This window comes from Mixophyes fleayi, chromosome 11 (genome assembly GCF_038048845.1).
Source record: "Mixophyes fleayi isolate aMixFle1 chromosome 11, aMixFle1.hap1, whole genome shotgun sequence".
Classification (NCBI taxonomy): Eukaryota; Metazoa; Chordata; class Amphibia; order Anura; family Limnodynastidae; genus Mixophyes; species Mixophyes fleayi.
The window spans coordinates 74,546,891-74,565,165 of NC_134412.1; the positions used below are offsets into that span (position 1 = coordinate 74,546,891).

Sequence of the window (18,275 nt, forward strand, 5' to 3'; positions counted from 1 at the left end):
AGCTACAACAAGCAACTCCAGAAGCTTCAGTTGTTGGAAAGTATCCCTGTTTTTTGTATAATGTTATTGCTTAATGCCAGTATATTGAATAGGAGTTATTGAAGAGACAGTCAGTATTATGTTTGCTGTTTAGTGACAACTTGTAATGGGGATGTACCTTTTTATAAATCATCATTTTATATTTATTTTTATTTCATTCTTTTTTTTTATTGTATTTATATTTATCATTTTTATGTGTAAAGAAAAAAAAATACTTGTCTATGGGATCGATTTATCAAACCTTCAAAACAGGAAAAGTGGAGGTGTTGCCTATAGCAACCAATCAGATTCTAGCTATCATTTATCTAGTACATTCTAGAAAATTATAGCTATAATCTGATTGGGTGCAATGGGCAACACCCCCAATTTACCTTTCTAGAAGGTTTGATACATGTACCCCAGTTTATTATGCTTGACAGATGTTTTGTTCTTTTTGTTTTTGTTTTTAAAATGTTTAGGTCATTTATCTTTTATATGCATCGCCTTCCACCACTTTGTTGCATACCCTATGTAATTCTAGGAGTATTCTTTGAAAATAAGAACATACTCAACAAGAGTTCTGGTAGCCTAAAAAAGAAAGGTCACAGCCAGCTTTAGGGAGGGAAATGATAAGGTAATAGCAAAATATGTTTTCTCTTTGTAACAGTCAATTAGACAAATCCTTATTTGAGGTTTTAAAGACACCAGTGTGGTTTCATGTGAAAATGATTGGTCAACCTTAAGGGACTCATAAAAACGTTACTTTCAGATATATGGTCTCCAAACTGACAACAGAGCGAAATTACACAGTGTGGTAACTAGGTGACAATGTTATAAGTGAATGACATAATGGCATAGCTGGATGACATATGACGTATCCCCCTACCTGAATTATATAATGGTGCGGCTGAATGATGTAATGGCATGGATAATGTATATAATAGTGCAACTGTCAAGGTGTCTGAAGAATTATTTGTGACATCTTTAAATTAGTAATTTCTTTTCCACGGGCAAGGCTACAGACAATCTTAATGCATTATAGTAAGCTCTTAGAAGGGGCTATTATATATTTGTTGAAACCTGCACAGACTGGGCTACAAATTAACTGTAAATAGCAGGATAGCAATGGTAATGGTTTAATGTGAATCTGCACTCACCACAATGTACTTACTCTGCTCTCCATGGTTTTTTACAACATATGCAGTATATTATTAATCCCCCCTTTCTGTCTGGATCATATATATAAAAAAGGCTTCCTATAAACTATAAAAGTTCTTAGGGATGTTAGAGGACATACAATTGCTCAGTAGAGCAGCCAGCTTTATAACTTTGTTCTGAAAGCCTTGTGGGTGAATAGTAAATGTACAGATATAATCCACCTGGGTGACTGCCTTGGCCTTATTTACTTTAATAGTTATTTTAAATCAACGTCCGCATTGTTCTCTAGCACTGTGGAGCACGAACAGTGCAAAAATGCTATAATTCTGCACACTCCGATACATGGCTAAAGTGATTGGAAATACATTCATGTCTACTTAGCCTTAGATTGGTGTCACATCTTACATCACCAAAACTACCTCAACGCCTTATAACGACTCTATTGAAATCGATAGGATGATTATCAGGCATAATGGAAAACACAGTGGAAAGATGGCGGTTATATGACCGTTATCGGTGTGTGTAGTCACCTTCCGACCACTGCAGTAAAGCTAGAACATAATTGCCAACTCTCCCTGAATGTCAGGGAGACTCCCTGAAATAGGGGTGATCCCCCTCACTCCCTGAAGAGTCTGGCATTCTCCCTGATGCTGAGCCAGTACAAGACGTGGTTGGCTTCGCCATCTGTGGCATGATGACACAGTTCAGAAATTGTGTCCTTTGTCCATGTATTGATGCCTATGGAGGTGGCCATTTTCATGGAGACCAAGATTCAATCAAAGACTGACGGGTAAGACAACATGACTTCAGTAATGGAGACAGAAATGTAAAAGACACTTCAGTCTGTAGAGATTCATTGCTGCTTTTGTTTAACGCATAGTTGCCTACTCTCCTGGAATGTCCAGGAGACTCCCGAATTTCTGGGAGACCTCTCGGGCTCCCAGGAGAGCAGGGTACCCTCCCGGTTCTCACCCCCGCAATAGATAAGTGGCGGGGGCTGGGCTTAATGACGCAAATATTGCGTCATCTCAGCCCCGCCCCCTGCTGTATTTGGCCAAAATTGTGACAACCGTTTAGAGGGTGGGCCAAAATGATGCGATTCGTCAAGTTCTGCCCCCGCACGCCCACCTCCCCCAGGATCTCCCTGAAGCCAACGAGGAAAAGTTGGCAAGTATGAGCTAGAAGTGATCTGGTCTGTAGGCCTGAGAGCAGAATGGCCAGATCTTATTACATTCGGTCACCTGTGTATGTGCTCAGATTGAGTAATGATCCTGTTGCTCAGGGTGACAGGGTCGCTCAACATTATGTTGACCACATAGATTGAGATATGGCTGCCAGTATTGGGAGACTGACCTGATATTGCAGCATTTTTAGTCCGAAAAAACTGCCATACTAATACAATTGAAATCAATTGAGTAATTATTAGGAATGTTGATGGTCTGGTCAGAAGGTGACAACGGGATGACCTCTGTCAGCCTAGGAGTATTGCCATCTTCTGATCACCCTCCAGGCCCCAGCCATACAGGGGAGCCAGGTGCTTGGAGCACACGGCAGAATCGACTCATGTGTCACCTGCTTTACAGTAGCGGTATCCCATGTTATAAACATACTGATTGGATTCTGACAAAATGGGCCCTAGAGATTGTGTATTTCTGAATTAGATTGTAAACTCTAAAGGGTCAGGGACTGATGTGAATGTACAACAATGTGTAATATGATAGGTGCTATATAAATAAGCTACAAATTAATAAAATATTGACTATATAGAGGTCAGCTTGGTGCCCATTCCTTCACAGTGGACGCATTTGTGTGAACCTCTTCTATTTTTGGCCTGTTTTAAAAGAGTGATTAATATTTTCTTAACATGTCAAAAAGTAGTAACATAGTTGATGAGGTTGAAAAAAAACACCAGTCCATCAAGTTTAACCTATTTTGGATCTCCTGCGATCCCTCTCTTATATTTGAAATTGATCCAGCGTAAGCAACCGCCAATCTGTTTCAATTGTGAAAATCCCCCCAAACTCAATATTGTAGTCCTATTTTTACCCTATATCCACTACTATCCTTCATTTTAATTAACGGTCGTATTCCTGGATACACCTTTCCGTAAAAAATTTGTCTAACCCTTTCTTAAACATATCTATTGAATCTGCCGTCACAACCTTCCCTGGCAGTGGATTCCATATCTTGACTGCCCTTACTGTAAAGAACCCCTTCCTTTGCTGGTTGTGAAATTTCCTCTCCTCTAAACTTAGAGGGTGACTGCGTGTCCTGTGTATAGTCCTTGGGCGTAAAAAGTTCCCATGAAAGTTCTCTGTATTGACCCTTAATGTATTTGTACATAGTAATCATATCTCCTCTTAGGCGCCTCTTTTCTAAAGTAAACATGCCTAAACTGGCTAACCTTTCATCATAACTTAATGACTCCATACCCTTTATCAATTTTGTCGCCCTTCTCTGAACCCTTTCTAGTTCCAAATTATCTTTTTTTATAGAGTGGTGCCCAGAACTGTACTGCATATTCTAGATGAGGTCTTACCAACGATTTATACAGTGGCAAAATTACACTGTCTTCCCTTGCATCTATACCCCTTTTTATGCATGCCAATACTTTGTTTGCCCTTGCAGCTGCTGCTTGACATTGAGCACTATTGCTAAGTCTACTGTCTACAAGCACTCCCAAATCCTTTTCCATTATAGATTCTCCTAAATTAATTCCATTCAATTTATAGATTGTGTTCTTGTTTTTGATGCCTAAATTACATTTATCTATGTTAAACCTCATATTCCATTGGACCGCCCAATCCTCCAGTTTATTTAAGTCCCTCTGTAGAGAAGCTACAAGTAGGCTTGAAATAAGTGTATAAAAACTGTCACACGAATTGAACATGTCATTTATTGTGCTTATAAGTATAAACCCCTTTCAGGGGCTTCTTATAGTCACAGTGATTATAAAATAAGTAAGACTATAGCCCATGCATCCCTAGTGTGTGATTTAGAGATCAGTGTCCCTAATCACACCTCTGATACTCTTCCATATTTTGTCCGTGATGTACAATTTGTTTTCCTTTTTTGTCATACATGCAAAAAGTAAATACAAAAAGATTTGGTATAAAAGTATTTACACAGTACACAGAAATCTTAAACACTAAGCATGAGAGGTATGGCAGACATGTAAATATTGTGCTTAGCAGACCCTTTTGCAAGTGGCTCCAACATATTATACAGGATCATGCCCACCACATAAAACACCATGCCAATATAATTGCTACATTCTTACTACTTACAGTCATGTGCCAAGCATAACAACCTTATAGTCACCACGCATTCTGCCATGCTTAGCATACCAATCTAAATGATGATCACTTGAGGCAGCTATGCAGACAGGCTGATAGTAGCAGTCCATGCACTATCATCATCATCATCAACATTTATTTATATAACGCCAGCAGATTCCGTAGCGCTTTACAATTAGGAAGAAAAAGTAATAAAAGAAAACATTTAAGCCTGCATCCCAGCGTCAAGGGCACCTCATTATATGCAGGTCCTACACTTACTTATATGCTTTAAACACCATTAAAATGCAGTTAAAATCATACCCCCTATACCTGGGAGGTGAGTGCATCTGATTTTATCTGCATTTTAATGGTGTTAAAAGCATATAGGTCAGTGTAGGACCTGCATATAATGAGGTGCCCTTGACGTTGGGATGCAGGCTTAAATGTTTTGATCAAAATATGTTTTCATTTTGCTAGATGCACACAGATATGCAGTGTTAAGGATAGCTGTCTTTTTTTTGTTTTGTATACATATATGGGCATTTATATTGCCACGCAGCTGGTACCATATACAATATGGGATATACCGAGCGCGGGCTTGTTTTTTCTCCAGTAATAGAATAATACTGGGTAATACATACATACAGAGAGGTAAGAGGGCACTAGGGCAGATATAAACCCATACCCCCTTTATATCCTCGTGCACATACTGTCCCATGCTAGCAGACATCGTCTCATACCCACCATAATACCTATACAAGCCATACCTAGGGTATCATTTACAAGGCACACTAGATGTGCACCACAAACCCATTTGTGCCAATATGGCCTTCCCTGCACACTACAAGGCGTATGCTTCCTGTCTGGTCATTGCACATACATACAGACATACATACAGACATACATACAGACATATATACAGACATATATACAGACAGACATACAGACATATATACAGACATACATACAGACATACAGACATACATACAGACATACATACAGACATACATACAGACATACATACATACATACATACATACATACATACATACATACATACGTAAACTGGAAGTGCATTTAGAATTTCAGGGAGGTAGAAAATTCTTAAGAGGTGCACTGCGGTGTAATCATCACCTTATGGTCCAACCTCCTACACTAAACTTTTCAGCTTTTCTCCAAAAAAAGCTCTTGATCTAGCCTCACTTATGGAATAAATCAATGTTTCTTAACTCCAGTACTCACCCCCCCCCCCCCCAACAGCTCATAGTTTAAGAATTTCTGTCTGTGGAAGCAGATGGGATAATTATGGACTCAGCCAAGTAGACCAAGTCACCTGTGCATGATTAAAGTGAGTGAGGGGACATCAGGCCTGTATTATATGTGGCAGTTTTGTGTGTTTTTGAAGCTGAGCTTTTAACATTTTATGCCTAGAAATGCGCTTCTACATTGAAGTAAATTGGAAGGTGCAAAATGTATCTCCGCCAACCCTAAGATGGTGCAAATAACCTACTGCCTAATGTAGTCCTATGTCAGCATTACAGCTTCCTGGAACCTCATGACAGCGCTGTAGAGAGAACTCACTCACATCAGTCCCTGCCCCATCGGAGCTTACAGTCTAAAATTCCCTAACACACACACACACGCACGCACACACACACACACACACGCGTATGTTTTTGGAGTGGAGTGTGGGAGGAAACCGGAGCACCCGGAGGAAACCCACACAAACACGGGGAGAACATACAAATTCCACACAGATAAGGTCATGGTCGGAAATTGAACTCATGACCCCAGTTCTGTGAGGCAGAAGTGCTAACCTCTAAGCCACTGAGCTGCCTCTAGAACTCCACTGGCAGGAGGATTGAGTTTGTGTTGCAATAATAGATGGTTTATTAAAACTCACCAGCAGACAGGGAATAACAACGGAGTCACAGTACTTAACTGGCAATAATGAAATGCAGGATAATATGTGTCTATATACAGTGTAGCAGAACATCTCAGGCAGTAGACAGTCACTGTATTTCTGACATCTGAATCAGAATATCAAACAGTCTCTGGTATAAATCATACGTGCCTACTCTCCTGAATTTCGGGGAGTCCTCCCGGATTCCCAGAAGGGTAGGCAACTCTCCCGGATCCTAAAAAATGCCGATATTCACGGCATTGAATATGGGGGGGTCCTCCCAGACGACAGAGTCACAGAGTCAGCAACCACTGGTATAAATGATGATCACTGGAGGCAGGCATGCAGACATGCTGATAGTAACAGTCCATAAAGCACAGTTGTGTTCTCATCCCTCAGTGTGGATGGAAAAAATGCTAAACCTAGAGTTGTACTCTAGCATGTAACTGTGGTACAGCTACCTGTGAGTAACATGCTGTAGATGGAGGAAGTGTTCGTAAACCAAGCCGAGTGATCAGAAACCAGAGTTAGGAACCTGTACCAATGGAGATGCAGAGCAGGGGCGGGCTGGCAAATTTGAACCTGGAAGGGGGGACAATACTTGACTCAGCAGCCTATTAAGAACGTTTTAAAGGAAATAATACAGGTGGCACAGCCCAAGGTAGCCCACTATGGGAACAGCCCAGGGAGTAGATGCTCCCCTGCCCCTGATGCAGGGCCAGATGTCTCCATAATGCAGAGTTAGGAGCCAGGAGCCTGATGCAGCAGCAGGTACAGGACTAGGAAGTTGGCATTAAAACACTATCACCACAATATGCAGCTGAATAGATGAGGACCTACCTCCGAGAAACCCCCAGCTGGATTAGGGAGAGGGCATGTTTCCAACAATATAATTGATCCGTTCATTGACCCCAGATGTTAATAAAGTTACCAAGGTGAACAGGAACACAGTGGGAACATGCATATCAGCGTAATAAGCTTGGAAAAGGACAAAATGATCACATGCAAATCCTATATCAATAATATTTTACGTCCCCCTCATCTACTTTCTTTCATAGGTGGTCTATACACACCAGCACACCAAATGCCCACTGCTCACAGTGAGGACATATATAAAAATACTTTGTTAAAAAAATCTCTGATTAATGGCGCTCCGTAAAATGTCAATGAGAGGGGGCTTAGGGGGTTTCCTTTAATTGTCAGTTTGTTAGTGAGTGAGGTGACTAAAGTTGGGTGGAAGAGAGAGAAAAAATGTGTAAATAATTTGAGCCGGTGCTTATTTCTGAGGTTGCCTGCAAAACCAGGCAAGGTTTTTTTTTTTAATTTTCCTGGCGTCTTAAAAACACATTTGTCCTGATAAATCCATAGTCCAACACATGGAAATAGCAATGTACTATTGTTTTCTTTGTTGTTAGCTTTTGTAAAAGGTTGTGATTTCTTTTTATTCTCTTATTGATTTTTGTATATCTATTTTAAAATATTGCTTTGTAGATGTAAGTGACCTATTTGTAGAAACACTGTTGTACTCTTTAGTAATGTACTTATATTGCATTAATTCATTCTAGTTAACGAACATGTAATGCTTTCATTTCAGACTTAAGTATACCCATATAGCCTAAGTAAATTGCAGTTTACATGTGGTGATCAGAAGCGAGCTCAGCTGTTTTGAGACCAGAGAGGGGACATTGGAGAGTGCTGGACAAGCTTGGGGAGGAGGAGGGGGGGTTGCAGGAGGTCTCAGAGTGGGGCAAGGGGGCATCATTGCCAGACACCATAACTGCGCATCATGCATATTTAATCTTACCATATGTATATGTCACAAGTTCAACCACATCTTGAATATTATGTAGTTTTGAGCACCACACTCTAAGAAGAACATAGGAGAAGTCCAGAGGGTTCAGTAGTGGGGAAACCTCATTACTATGGATGTAAGGAGAGATATAAAAAACAACAGCAAAGTGTGTTTACCTTTTGAAGCAAGTATATATAAATATATTCAAGATCAATACACAGATTTGTTTAATTTCTGAGCAACTATACAGAGGATAATTGGTCATCAAAATGGAAAAAGGTTTCACTTTCAGCATTGGAAAGGGTTCTTTACTGTTAGGGTGTTAAGCTGTGAAAATGAGGTTATGACTACAAATTACAAATTCGCTAAGATAATTTAATGATGGATTTGATACATTTCTTACAAGTATTTGTTTATGTAGTTAATATTAGCAGAGCACGTTATCAGGGTGATTGATCCAGGGAGTTTATCTAAGTTTTGTGGTCAGCAGGAATTTACTTTCCCATCTGTGAGGCTAAATTGGCAACTTGTGTGCTAACATCTTGTTTTGCCTTCACCTGGATCAACACAGTTAGAAATTCTAAACAGTTGCAATTGATTGCCCAAATTATTTTCCTTTTTTTTTTTAAACCATACTAACTATGTAACAATATAAGTAGACCTGTTAACTACAGACAGTGAAGGTATATTCAGCCTATAAATAAACTTCCTCAGTGATGTCACTGGTTATTACTATTTTGATAGGCTGAATATTCGCCTCTCCCCACAAAATTGCTGCCTCCGCTGTGTGTAATTGACAGGTCCGCTGTTAGTGCCACATAGCTTTACCTGTACAGAGCACATAGCACAGGGCTATACTGGACTGCGGTGTTTGACGGGGTATACATAAGTGAGATATAGTCAGGAAAATGTGTGCACATATGTTTGGAAAGGGGCACGCTAGAGCATACAGCTACCTTACACCGCCCTTAGTAAATTACCTTAACTAAAACTTGACAAACTAGCAGTTTCTGTCTATTATAAACAGATGGCACTTAGGAAGAATATAAATCATTCCTTACCCTTGACATCACTTTTTCCCTGGCCGAGGCCTGTAAATCACGTCACTGCTCTAGAACTGTATTTCCACAGTATGTTTCACTTAAACTGCATGCAGCTCTTTAATTATATCTCCTGTAAATGTGACTGATGCACATCACCAGATGTGGAATATTTCCCCGTGCTAGACATCCTCCAGAGACTGTAATTATTATATCCCATGTGCCCACTGTCAATGTGCCAAATGTAGACTGCGTTTGGAATCTGAATGTGGGAGCCATTTTATGACTGACTGGAAGAACACATGGAGAATGGCTAAGAATGTCAGTATGCTGGACATGACATTCTGCATACCTCTGATTACGACAGTTATGAAGGTCAATATGTTTAACATCCTCCCTGCGAAACACATGAAAGCTTATTACTGTAAAGTCAAAGATATTCTCTGCCCTGCTGATGTATTGTGATCCCGGAAGGGAACCAGAAATGGAAACCATCAAAATGGCACCTCAGTTGTTTTCAAAAAAAGCTTGGTAATATAATGGCTTATGTGGCAACTACATATTATATTCCATATGCATAGCAGATATTCAAATCAGATGTAATACATCCTATTCCATGCTAAAGATATTCTGAACCGATAAAATTATGTTCTGCCGACAGCCTGAATATTTTTCCAGTCACCTTAGTCACTGACGATCAATACAGCATTCCATGGGTTGGATAAGAGGCAGGGTAGAGAATGTTGGTTTTAACTGTGGAAAGATGACTCTCTTCACCCGCCACACGCTGCCAACCTCCTGCAGTTCCATTTAAGTACATACTTTTTTTTTTTTTTTTTAGGGCAGAAAACCCGGTAATGGAATTAATGCCAATCTGTGTGTCGGGGAAACATTTGTGTGTCATAAGAATTTGGAATAAAATTATATTAAAATAAATGAAAGATATGCAATTAGAATTTTATGTCAATTACATTTTATTTGTAAGTGAAAAACAATTTGGATATATGAACTTTGTTTCTTATGCTGCATTTGACTCCATAATGACCCTACACCAGTTTGTGAGGCACTGCACATCGCTGCTCTGTCTGCTAATGTTTACATGGTCTTTCAGTGATTTTGTTTTGGCCTAGCTCATCCCACTTCGAGTGTGTGGAGATGCAGTTGGCTGAGTATGATCTAGAAATTAGCATATTTTCTTAGCAACATCACTGGGGTTTTGGTAGAGAAATAGTCTTTCATTTTTGATAGTATTTTTGCTGAATAAACAGTTGTCTGCAGTTTAAAATAATTAGGCTTTGGTGCAGTACAGTCCCCATCTTGATAGTTGCAGAGTTTGGTTATAATGTGATTTTATTGCATTTTTATGGTGTGTGTTTGACTTTGGTCTGAACACCTTATTTGGGGACATGTAAAACTGTATTGTAGCCCATAGCATGGTTTAATTTTCTAGCCTGCGTTATATAATTTCATACCAGCAGTTTTCCTGCGCAATAGTTTTTATAAACGTCCCAGATTTGTGTAAAATAGAATAGGGCAGAACAACTTGAAGCCAATCAGCCCTTTAGTCACAGTAACATGATATGTGAACTGATCTTGTGGGAGACAGTGGCCTGTTCACTCGTGTGATTATATTACATATTTGTCTACTTTTTAAATCTGTACTCCGGGAGATCGGAGTACAGATCATGTGACAGAGGGTAGGAGGGGGCGTGATGACGTCATTATGTCACTATTGCTCCGCCCCTACCATAAAATACAAAAATTCAATGTATTGGGGCTTAAAGAAGCGATTAAGCTCCACTCCCTGCTATTCAATGCCGTGAATTTCGGCATTTTGCAGGGTCCAGGAGCATGTTATTTTAGTGTGGGCAGTAATATTCCCTGCTGTAGTATTAATATTGGTATTGATACACAGCTTCCCCCTGTCGCGTCCAGGAGTGCGCAGCTCTCCCCCTGTCGCGTCCAGGAGTGCGGAGCTCTCCCCCCGTCGCATCCCCATTCATACTACACCAAAAACCCGGGTTTTTGCAGAGGCACGCTGAAAAACCCGGGTCTTGGTGCAGTATGAATAGTCCAACCACAAAATCCCGGGTCTAAAATCCCGGGACTTAAAACCGGGATTTTGCGAGGGGTAATTCCCGTGTTGGACCCCGCTCGCCTGCAGTATGAATGTTGCAACCCGTGTAATTCCCGGGTCTCACCATTCATACTGTAAAAAAAATAAAATTGAAGTAAAAAAAAAAGATTTTAATTAATAAAAAATACATAAGAAATGTTTACTTAACTTATTTTCAGCCAGCGGTGTCTCCGGTGCGTTGCCGACTGTCAGGGGGACCTCTGGGTACTAAAATGACGTAATTTCTAAAGGAGTATGAAAGTGGTATTAGTAAACCCGTTTACTCTTTTCTCTACTAAAGCATGTCAGCAATCATTTCTTGATCTTGGTTCCATTTTTAAAGAGACTACAGTTTTTTTTTTTTAATTTTACTATCCCACTTAAGTCATATTCCTAAGTTGTAGTTTTATAAGTAATCATAAATGTTTTTATTTTAGATATTGCGAAGAAGATGGTTATCTTGGGAGGAGATGTAATTGATGTTGTCCAAGGATCTCCTGTCACTATTCATGTACAGTTGCAGAAAGAAGATGGTGAAATTGCTGCAAGTAAGAGAGGAATTGATAATGTACTCTGATTATTTTATTCTTTGCCAATAACGTGGTTCCAGCTTATGCTGTAGAAAGGTGACCGTTTTCTTCAACCAAAGTAACTTTTTTTTAAATATGATGCTTTTGTAATCAGGGGAAATATACCAGGAGCTATAGGATGTGGATTTGCTACCTGGCAGGCCTTGATTTATTGTGTCACTGCATCAACCCCATCGCTATAGGTCTCCATGGCCTCAATCATCGCTACAACCCATTGGAACAAAATAAATAGGTAATTGTTAATGCTGTTGCCCTAGATCAGCCCACAATTATGTTTAGAATATGTAAATAACAAATTTAATCTAGAAAATATAAACATCAAATAATTGATGTGCTAGAGAGCAGGTTGTCACTGTCTGCCGCACTAGACTGGGTTTATGTGGTCACCCAAACCCCTCGATACAACCAATTGGCAGTACCAGAAGCTTTGTCCTGCATTGTCTCAGTAATGCATGCCTCTACGAGTGAGACGCTATAATCCTCTTGGCTCCTGAAATTGTCTAGCTGGAGGTCTTGCTGGAGACATCTGGGGTGCAAATGTTTTGTTCCCAGGAGGCATGTTGGCAGGGGTAGCAGGCAGAAAACACACTTCGCTTGACCAAGGAGGTTTTCCAGGGAAGATGAGGTGATTGATGGTTCTGTGGTTAAAGAGTTGATGAGAGCGGATCGTTAGAGATGTAAGACTATAGAATATTGAGGGATAGGACTGGAGACTGTAGAATAGAGGAGGAAAGCAGAGGTCAAAGCCAATACAATACCAGTCTATGAACAAATTTTGCTCTCAGCTAGGCTGAGAGTGCAGGGCATATGTGTGCTGTGTTCAAGTATTGTTCCTGAGCCCTAATTATTGTCGCATCAGAAATGCTGAGATGTGCTTGCAGTCAAGTGTTGCTCAGACCTGATTGCCGTAGCCAGCAGCTGATGACACATGTTTCTGCTATGTTCCTTGCTGTCAACTATCATGCTGGTATGGGGTAGGGATGTCAATTGTCCTATTTTGATGTGCTCCATAGGAAAGGAACCAGGTTTCAGTACATTTTAAATCGGTCTGTGTTACGAAGCCGTGGCACCCTTTGGGGTAGTCATTATAGCAGAGTGGTGTAGTGATTTTAACAGGAGCCAGAAGGTTGTCCAATGCGGCCATGCACTGGTTAATTTGGGGCACCAACATGTGGTTTATTGCTTCGCCTGTAATGGCGGCTTACTTGAGAGCCAATATTTCTGCTTTGTGTGTTGCTGATGTAGTGCATGCTGATATGCTACCCTAGTGAGCACCATCTTTTTGGCAGTAGCAAAATGTCATGAACTTTTTTCACTGGTGGTCTAGCAGGAGACTCCTGGAATACAGAATTAGAAGACCACTTGGCAGTAGTAGCAATTAGAAAGTCTAGTCCAAGTGCTTCTAGTGGATGATAGATGGATGAATCTGTGGTTAATTGGTATTATGGGAGATGTAAACAATGGTTGTTGGAATGGAAACTGTAGAATAGTAGTGTGAAAGCAGAGATGAAAAACAAGTCAATGCAATACCAGTCTATAAACAAGGCAACACTGTTATCATAATTGTTTGCTCCTCCACAGTTAAGCTGAGCGTGCAGGGTGAATGTGGGCTGCAATCACCCTTTTATTCTGGGATGTCTCTGCAGTAGACCTTTACCCCTTAGGCCTAATTGCTGTGCCAACTGCAAAATGCAAATTACGCTTGTGTTTCTATGGGGTGCAGTGCTGCCACCTATTGAGACTTGCTAGTAGAGATGTTCACTGACCCCCGTGTTCTGGTTTTGGTTTTGGATCTGAATTAACTTTGTGTTTTGGTTTTGGTCTTGGCAAAACCGCGTTTTTGTGTTTTTGGTTTTGGATCCCATTTTTTTTCTAAAATCACATATTTTTGCTTTTTTCCCCCCCCTACATTATTATTAAACTCAATAACACTAATTTCAAGTCATTTGCAGTCAATTTTGACCACCTCACAGGTCACAATATTATTTTCATACACTTTCAAACAAAGACTGCAGATTTAGAAGACCAAGCCTGCCAGACTATTTCTATTTCAGCAATGACAATTAGCAATGAAGCAATGGAGCTCTCCTCTTTGTGTGTGACCTATATAACACTGTACAATGTGACTGCAGATTTAGAAGACCAAGCCTGCCAGACCTATTATTTCTATTTCAGCAATGACAATTAGCAATGTAGCAATGGAGCTCTCCTGAATGTTACTGGAGACTTTGAAGAACACTGCTACCCCTCCTCTTTCTTTTCTACCTATGACGCTGCCCAACTGCACTAGAGACTGCCAAGAACTGTGCTACCCTTTCTGTGTCCCTCTGTGAAATGGTGCTGGATCGCCATGGAGGGCAGTACTTATACAATCCAAAGCTTTCAAGATCAGAGATCCGACGACGTAACAATGACGTTTTGTCTCGTTTTCAATTCCGAGGGTGCGCAAAAGTACAGAGCCGGCTTGGCTAGGTACTCGGATCTGCTAAGTTCGGGTGTGTTCGGTTCTCGGGCAACCGAGCCTGAGCATCTCTACTTGCTAGTATGGCGTTTATTGGTTACACTAGCCCAGTTCAACCAGCCCTAAACTCTCTCCGTTTATTCTGAAATTCCCCCCTAATTAAGAGACAAAGGTTGGGGCCCCAGGAGAGCCCTGCATCTTAACTAGCCTCAGTTAGTGGTTTGTCCTCATTTTGAATTTCCTGAAGTGTTATAAAATGACCCCAAATGCTCTTAGCACATTTTAAATAGGGTTCAATGGGCATTTTTAGAGGTGTAATGTTAAGTATACATTGCCATGAATTATTACATTACTTTTTGCATGCACATTAGCACCTCCCCACAGAACAATCGGCTAAAGTTTCACTTTACACAGAAAACATAAGTCACTCTCTGCTTATTTGTTCTAGTCTACTATGCCAGCAATAGCAGTAATGCCAAATATTCTAACAACCATTGCAATAATGTTCCTGTAATATGCCACCAGTATCGTAAAGTTTGGTAGCAATAAAAACGCCCTACAAGTGAGTTACATGTTCCGCTCCTTAATGTTGCAATCCACGGCAGACATAAGCAGGTAGCGGAATTAAAGAGATGACCTTAATTTAAATAAATCACGTTTCTGTTTAGTTATTTATTTCATTGTGTCTATACAGCAGGGACAAACGTAACGCTTTGTACTCCAGCAGCAGTTGGCATAAAACTTTACTTGCATTACTTGCTTCTTTTTTTTTTTTTTTTAAAGCAAATTAAATAGGTAACAAATATGGATAGTCTGTACCTTATTCAATATATGAATATCTAATTATTCTGACCGTGTAAAGTTTATCTACCAAGAATGACATAATTTGTAAGCAAATTGTCTCAGCATTGCCAGCTGCTAATTTCAGTACACAGTGGCCCCATTTATCAAGTTGTAAGATATTACCTTAAGTCTTATGTCAGGTGTAAGCAATTCATCAAATATTACAAGGTTGGTGTCAGATGAGCGATTAATGGGGGGCTATTTACAAACAAATTACACAGCGGCAGTCACCCATAGGAACCAATTAGCTATGGCTGCAAATTAGGCAATGAAAGCAAACACTGTATCTGCTTGCTGTGTTTTTGTAGAGCGTTTTCTTGAAACGTCATTCACTGTGACAGTGTAGGAGTGATTAAATGCTGAGTGTCGCATTAATGGCTTGTCCGATGCAAACTGCATCATCACGTAGGCGGGTCAGAGTGCACGATGTCGTAAATTTTTATCGTCACACTCTCCTGCTCACGCAGGTCCTGATTCGTCGTCAGACATCAGTCCGGTAGTGTACCGTATCTTGCGTGAAATTGCTCTGCACGTGCTCAGAAACGGACTTGACGCCAGTGAACGCAATTCATGTCCAAACGCAAATGTTATTTCCGCCTGCCTACGACTTGAATGGTGGTGGGAAGGGGCAGGTGCACATAGGCCATGTACATTAAGGACATGCCGAGGTCAAGCACACATACATTCATCAGATTCAAGCTTTGGGCATCTCTTAGGTACGTGGTTTTAGCCGTATCACTTGCGCCAGCTACAGGGCAGGTGTAAGCGCCCACTGATAGTGATGACGAACCTGTGTTTGCAAGTAAGAGAAGCTGTAAAAATGGATTTTATGTACAGTGCAATTTATTAAAGTATTTAAAATATCCTGATTTATGTATTTTATAGAAAAAAATATTTTTTTGTTTTATAAATGTATTTTTATTAACGATTATACTATTCTGAGTTGTTTTTAATAATTTTTTTCTGTGCGTTCTGATAGGACTATATTGCATATATGCATTGTGCATATCCTGCACACATGGTCAAATGGAAATGTTTCTTGAGATCCGCTTTTATATGGATACGTGTGGATGTGCGTGCATTATACATCTGATTTAAATAAAACGCAAATTGCGTTCCAAGATTAATCAGGCCCTCAGTGTTCACCAAGGTGGGTGGGGCTTTATTACACCAGTAACCCCATTGTGGCATTAGACTCATCGTGGCATATTTCCACCCATCTAGCAGGCTGGGGAGCAGCCTACAGGGAGGATCGCCTGCTCCCTCGGGAGTCCGATTATCTGGGAATATATTAAACATTCCAAGATAGTATGCTACAATGAAGTTATGTAAAATAGTAACACTTTCTGCTCTCCCAAAAGTGATCAATAATCTACTTACTGCAACGTCTGAGGGTAATTTCTCCGTACTTATTCTCCTGGACCTCTCTGCTGCTTTTGACATTGTTGATCACCCTCTTCTCCTACACCACCTTCACTCACATTGGCCTTCGTGATACAGTTCTTTACTAGTTCACTTCCTACCTATCGAACTGTTCCTTTAGTATTTCTACCTCTGGAACATCCTCCCCTACACTACCACTATCTGTTGGGGTCCCACAAGACTCTGCTCTTGGCCCTTTACTTTTTTCATTGTACATCTCTTTTCTTGGGGCACTAATTTGCTCATGTAACCAACTGTCTTTCTGCTATCTCCACATGGATGTCCCAATGCTACCTAAAGCTTAACATGTCCAAAACAGAGCTTATTATCTTCCCTCCTGCCCTTAAATACTCCTCACTGTCAATAACACTACAATTTCCCCAGTCTCCCAAGCCCACTGCCTTAGTGTAACACTTGACTCTACCCTCTGCTTTATTCCTCACATCCAGACTCTCTCCCAGTCCTGTCGACCTTAAAAACATTGCCAAATTATGGCCTTTTCTTTCTCAACATGCTACCAAACTCTTCTCTCATCATCTCCCTTCTTGACTATTGCAACCTCCTGCTATCTGCCATTCCTGACACACATATATTAACATTTCAATCCATCCTAAATGCTGCTGCAAGACTGATCTTCCTCTCTCACTGCTCCACATCTGCTGCACCACTTTGCAAATCTGTGTCCTCCAGGATCAAATTCAAATTATTCACCCTTAACTACGAAGCCCTCAACAACACTACCCCTGCATACATCTCAAATCTCATATCAAAATACTCTCCCTCCCGCCCTTTTAGATCGACCTCTGACCTTCACCTTGTCTCATCTCTGGTAACCACCTCTCACTCCTGCCTACAAGACTTCTCCCGTGCTGCTTCCCACTTATGGAATTCCCCACCACACCCAATCAGACTTTCCCACAGCCTTCAAATCTTTAGATGCTCTTTGAAAACCTATCTCTTTTTTAGAGGTGACCTTATCCTTGATAACACTGTTCACACTAATGCACCCTCACAACTATCCCAATCTCCACTCTGAGCCACACATGCTCCTCTTGTTTCAGCTGTGCCCTCCTCCATTTAGAATGTAAGCTCTCTAATGAGCAGGGTCCTTCATACCCTTTCTATTTACCTCTGCATTTTTTTGTTTACCTTATATCTCTGTTTTATGTATGTCCCTGTTTTATGTATGTACTGTTTTCCCTACAGTATGGTGCTGCGGAGCACTGTGATGCCTTATAAATCTACGTTGATAATAATATTATTAATAATAAATTCCAACACGTATAGCACACTATCCACAATAATATACCGTTTCTTCACACAAACGGAAAAACTAATGTGATTTCTCCTTTTCGCTTTTACGTTCATTTCATAAAGGTTACTCCTCACTAGCAATGGGCCTAGAGGCAGCCATCTTATGTCCTAATCCAATATACATGGGAATACAGCCTCAGAATCAGGTCACTAGAAAGTACTGACATCTTTTCGGTACTATAAAAATAAAGGAAATGCTTATCACCTATACACAGTGAATGCAGCAATCGTGTAACCACTAGTTTCTAGCGCATAGGCCACATTCTCACGAATATGAATTCAGCACACAAAATGGCTTCCACTGAGAAGAATTCACATGTACACTTTAAAATGGATGACG

At 40.5% G+C, this 18,275-nt stretch overlaps 1 protein-coding gene across 3 annotated transcripts in view; it reads left to right on the forward strand.

Annotated features, from left to right (window-relative positions):
• The window catches only part of MORN1 (MORN repeat containing 1), a 231,698-nt gene that overhangs the window by 56,276 nt on the left and 157,147 nt on the right, over positions 1–18,275 (forward strand). For all 3 annotated transcript variants that reach the window (XM_075191725.1, XM_075191728.1, XM_075191727.1), the window contains one exon: positions 11,743–11,853. In XM_075191725.1, coding sequence (XP_075047826.1) covers positions 11,743–11,853 — 111 coding nt within the window. The remainder of the gene's footprint in view (positions 1–11,742; positions 11,854–18,275) is intronic.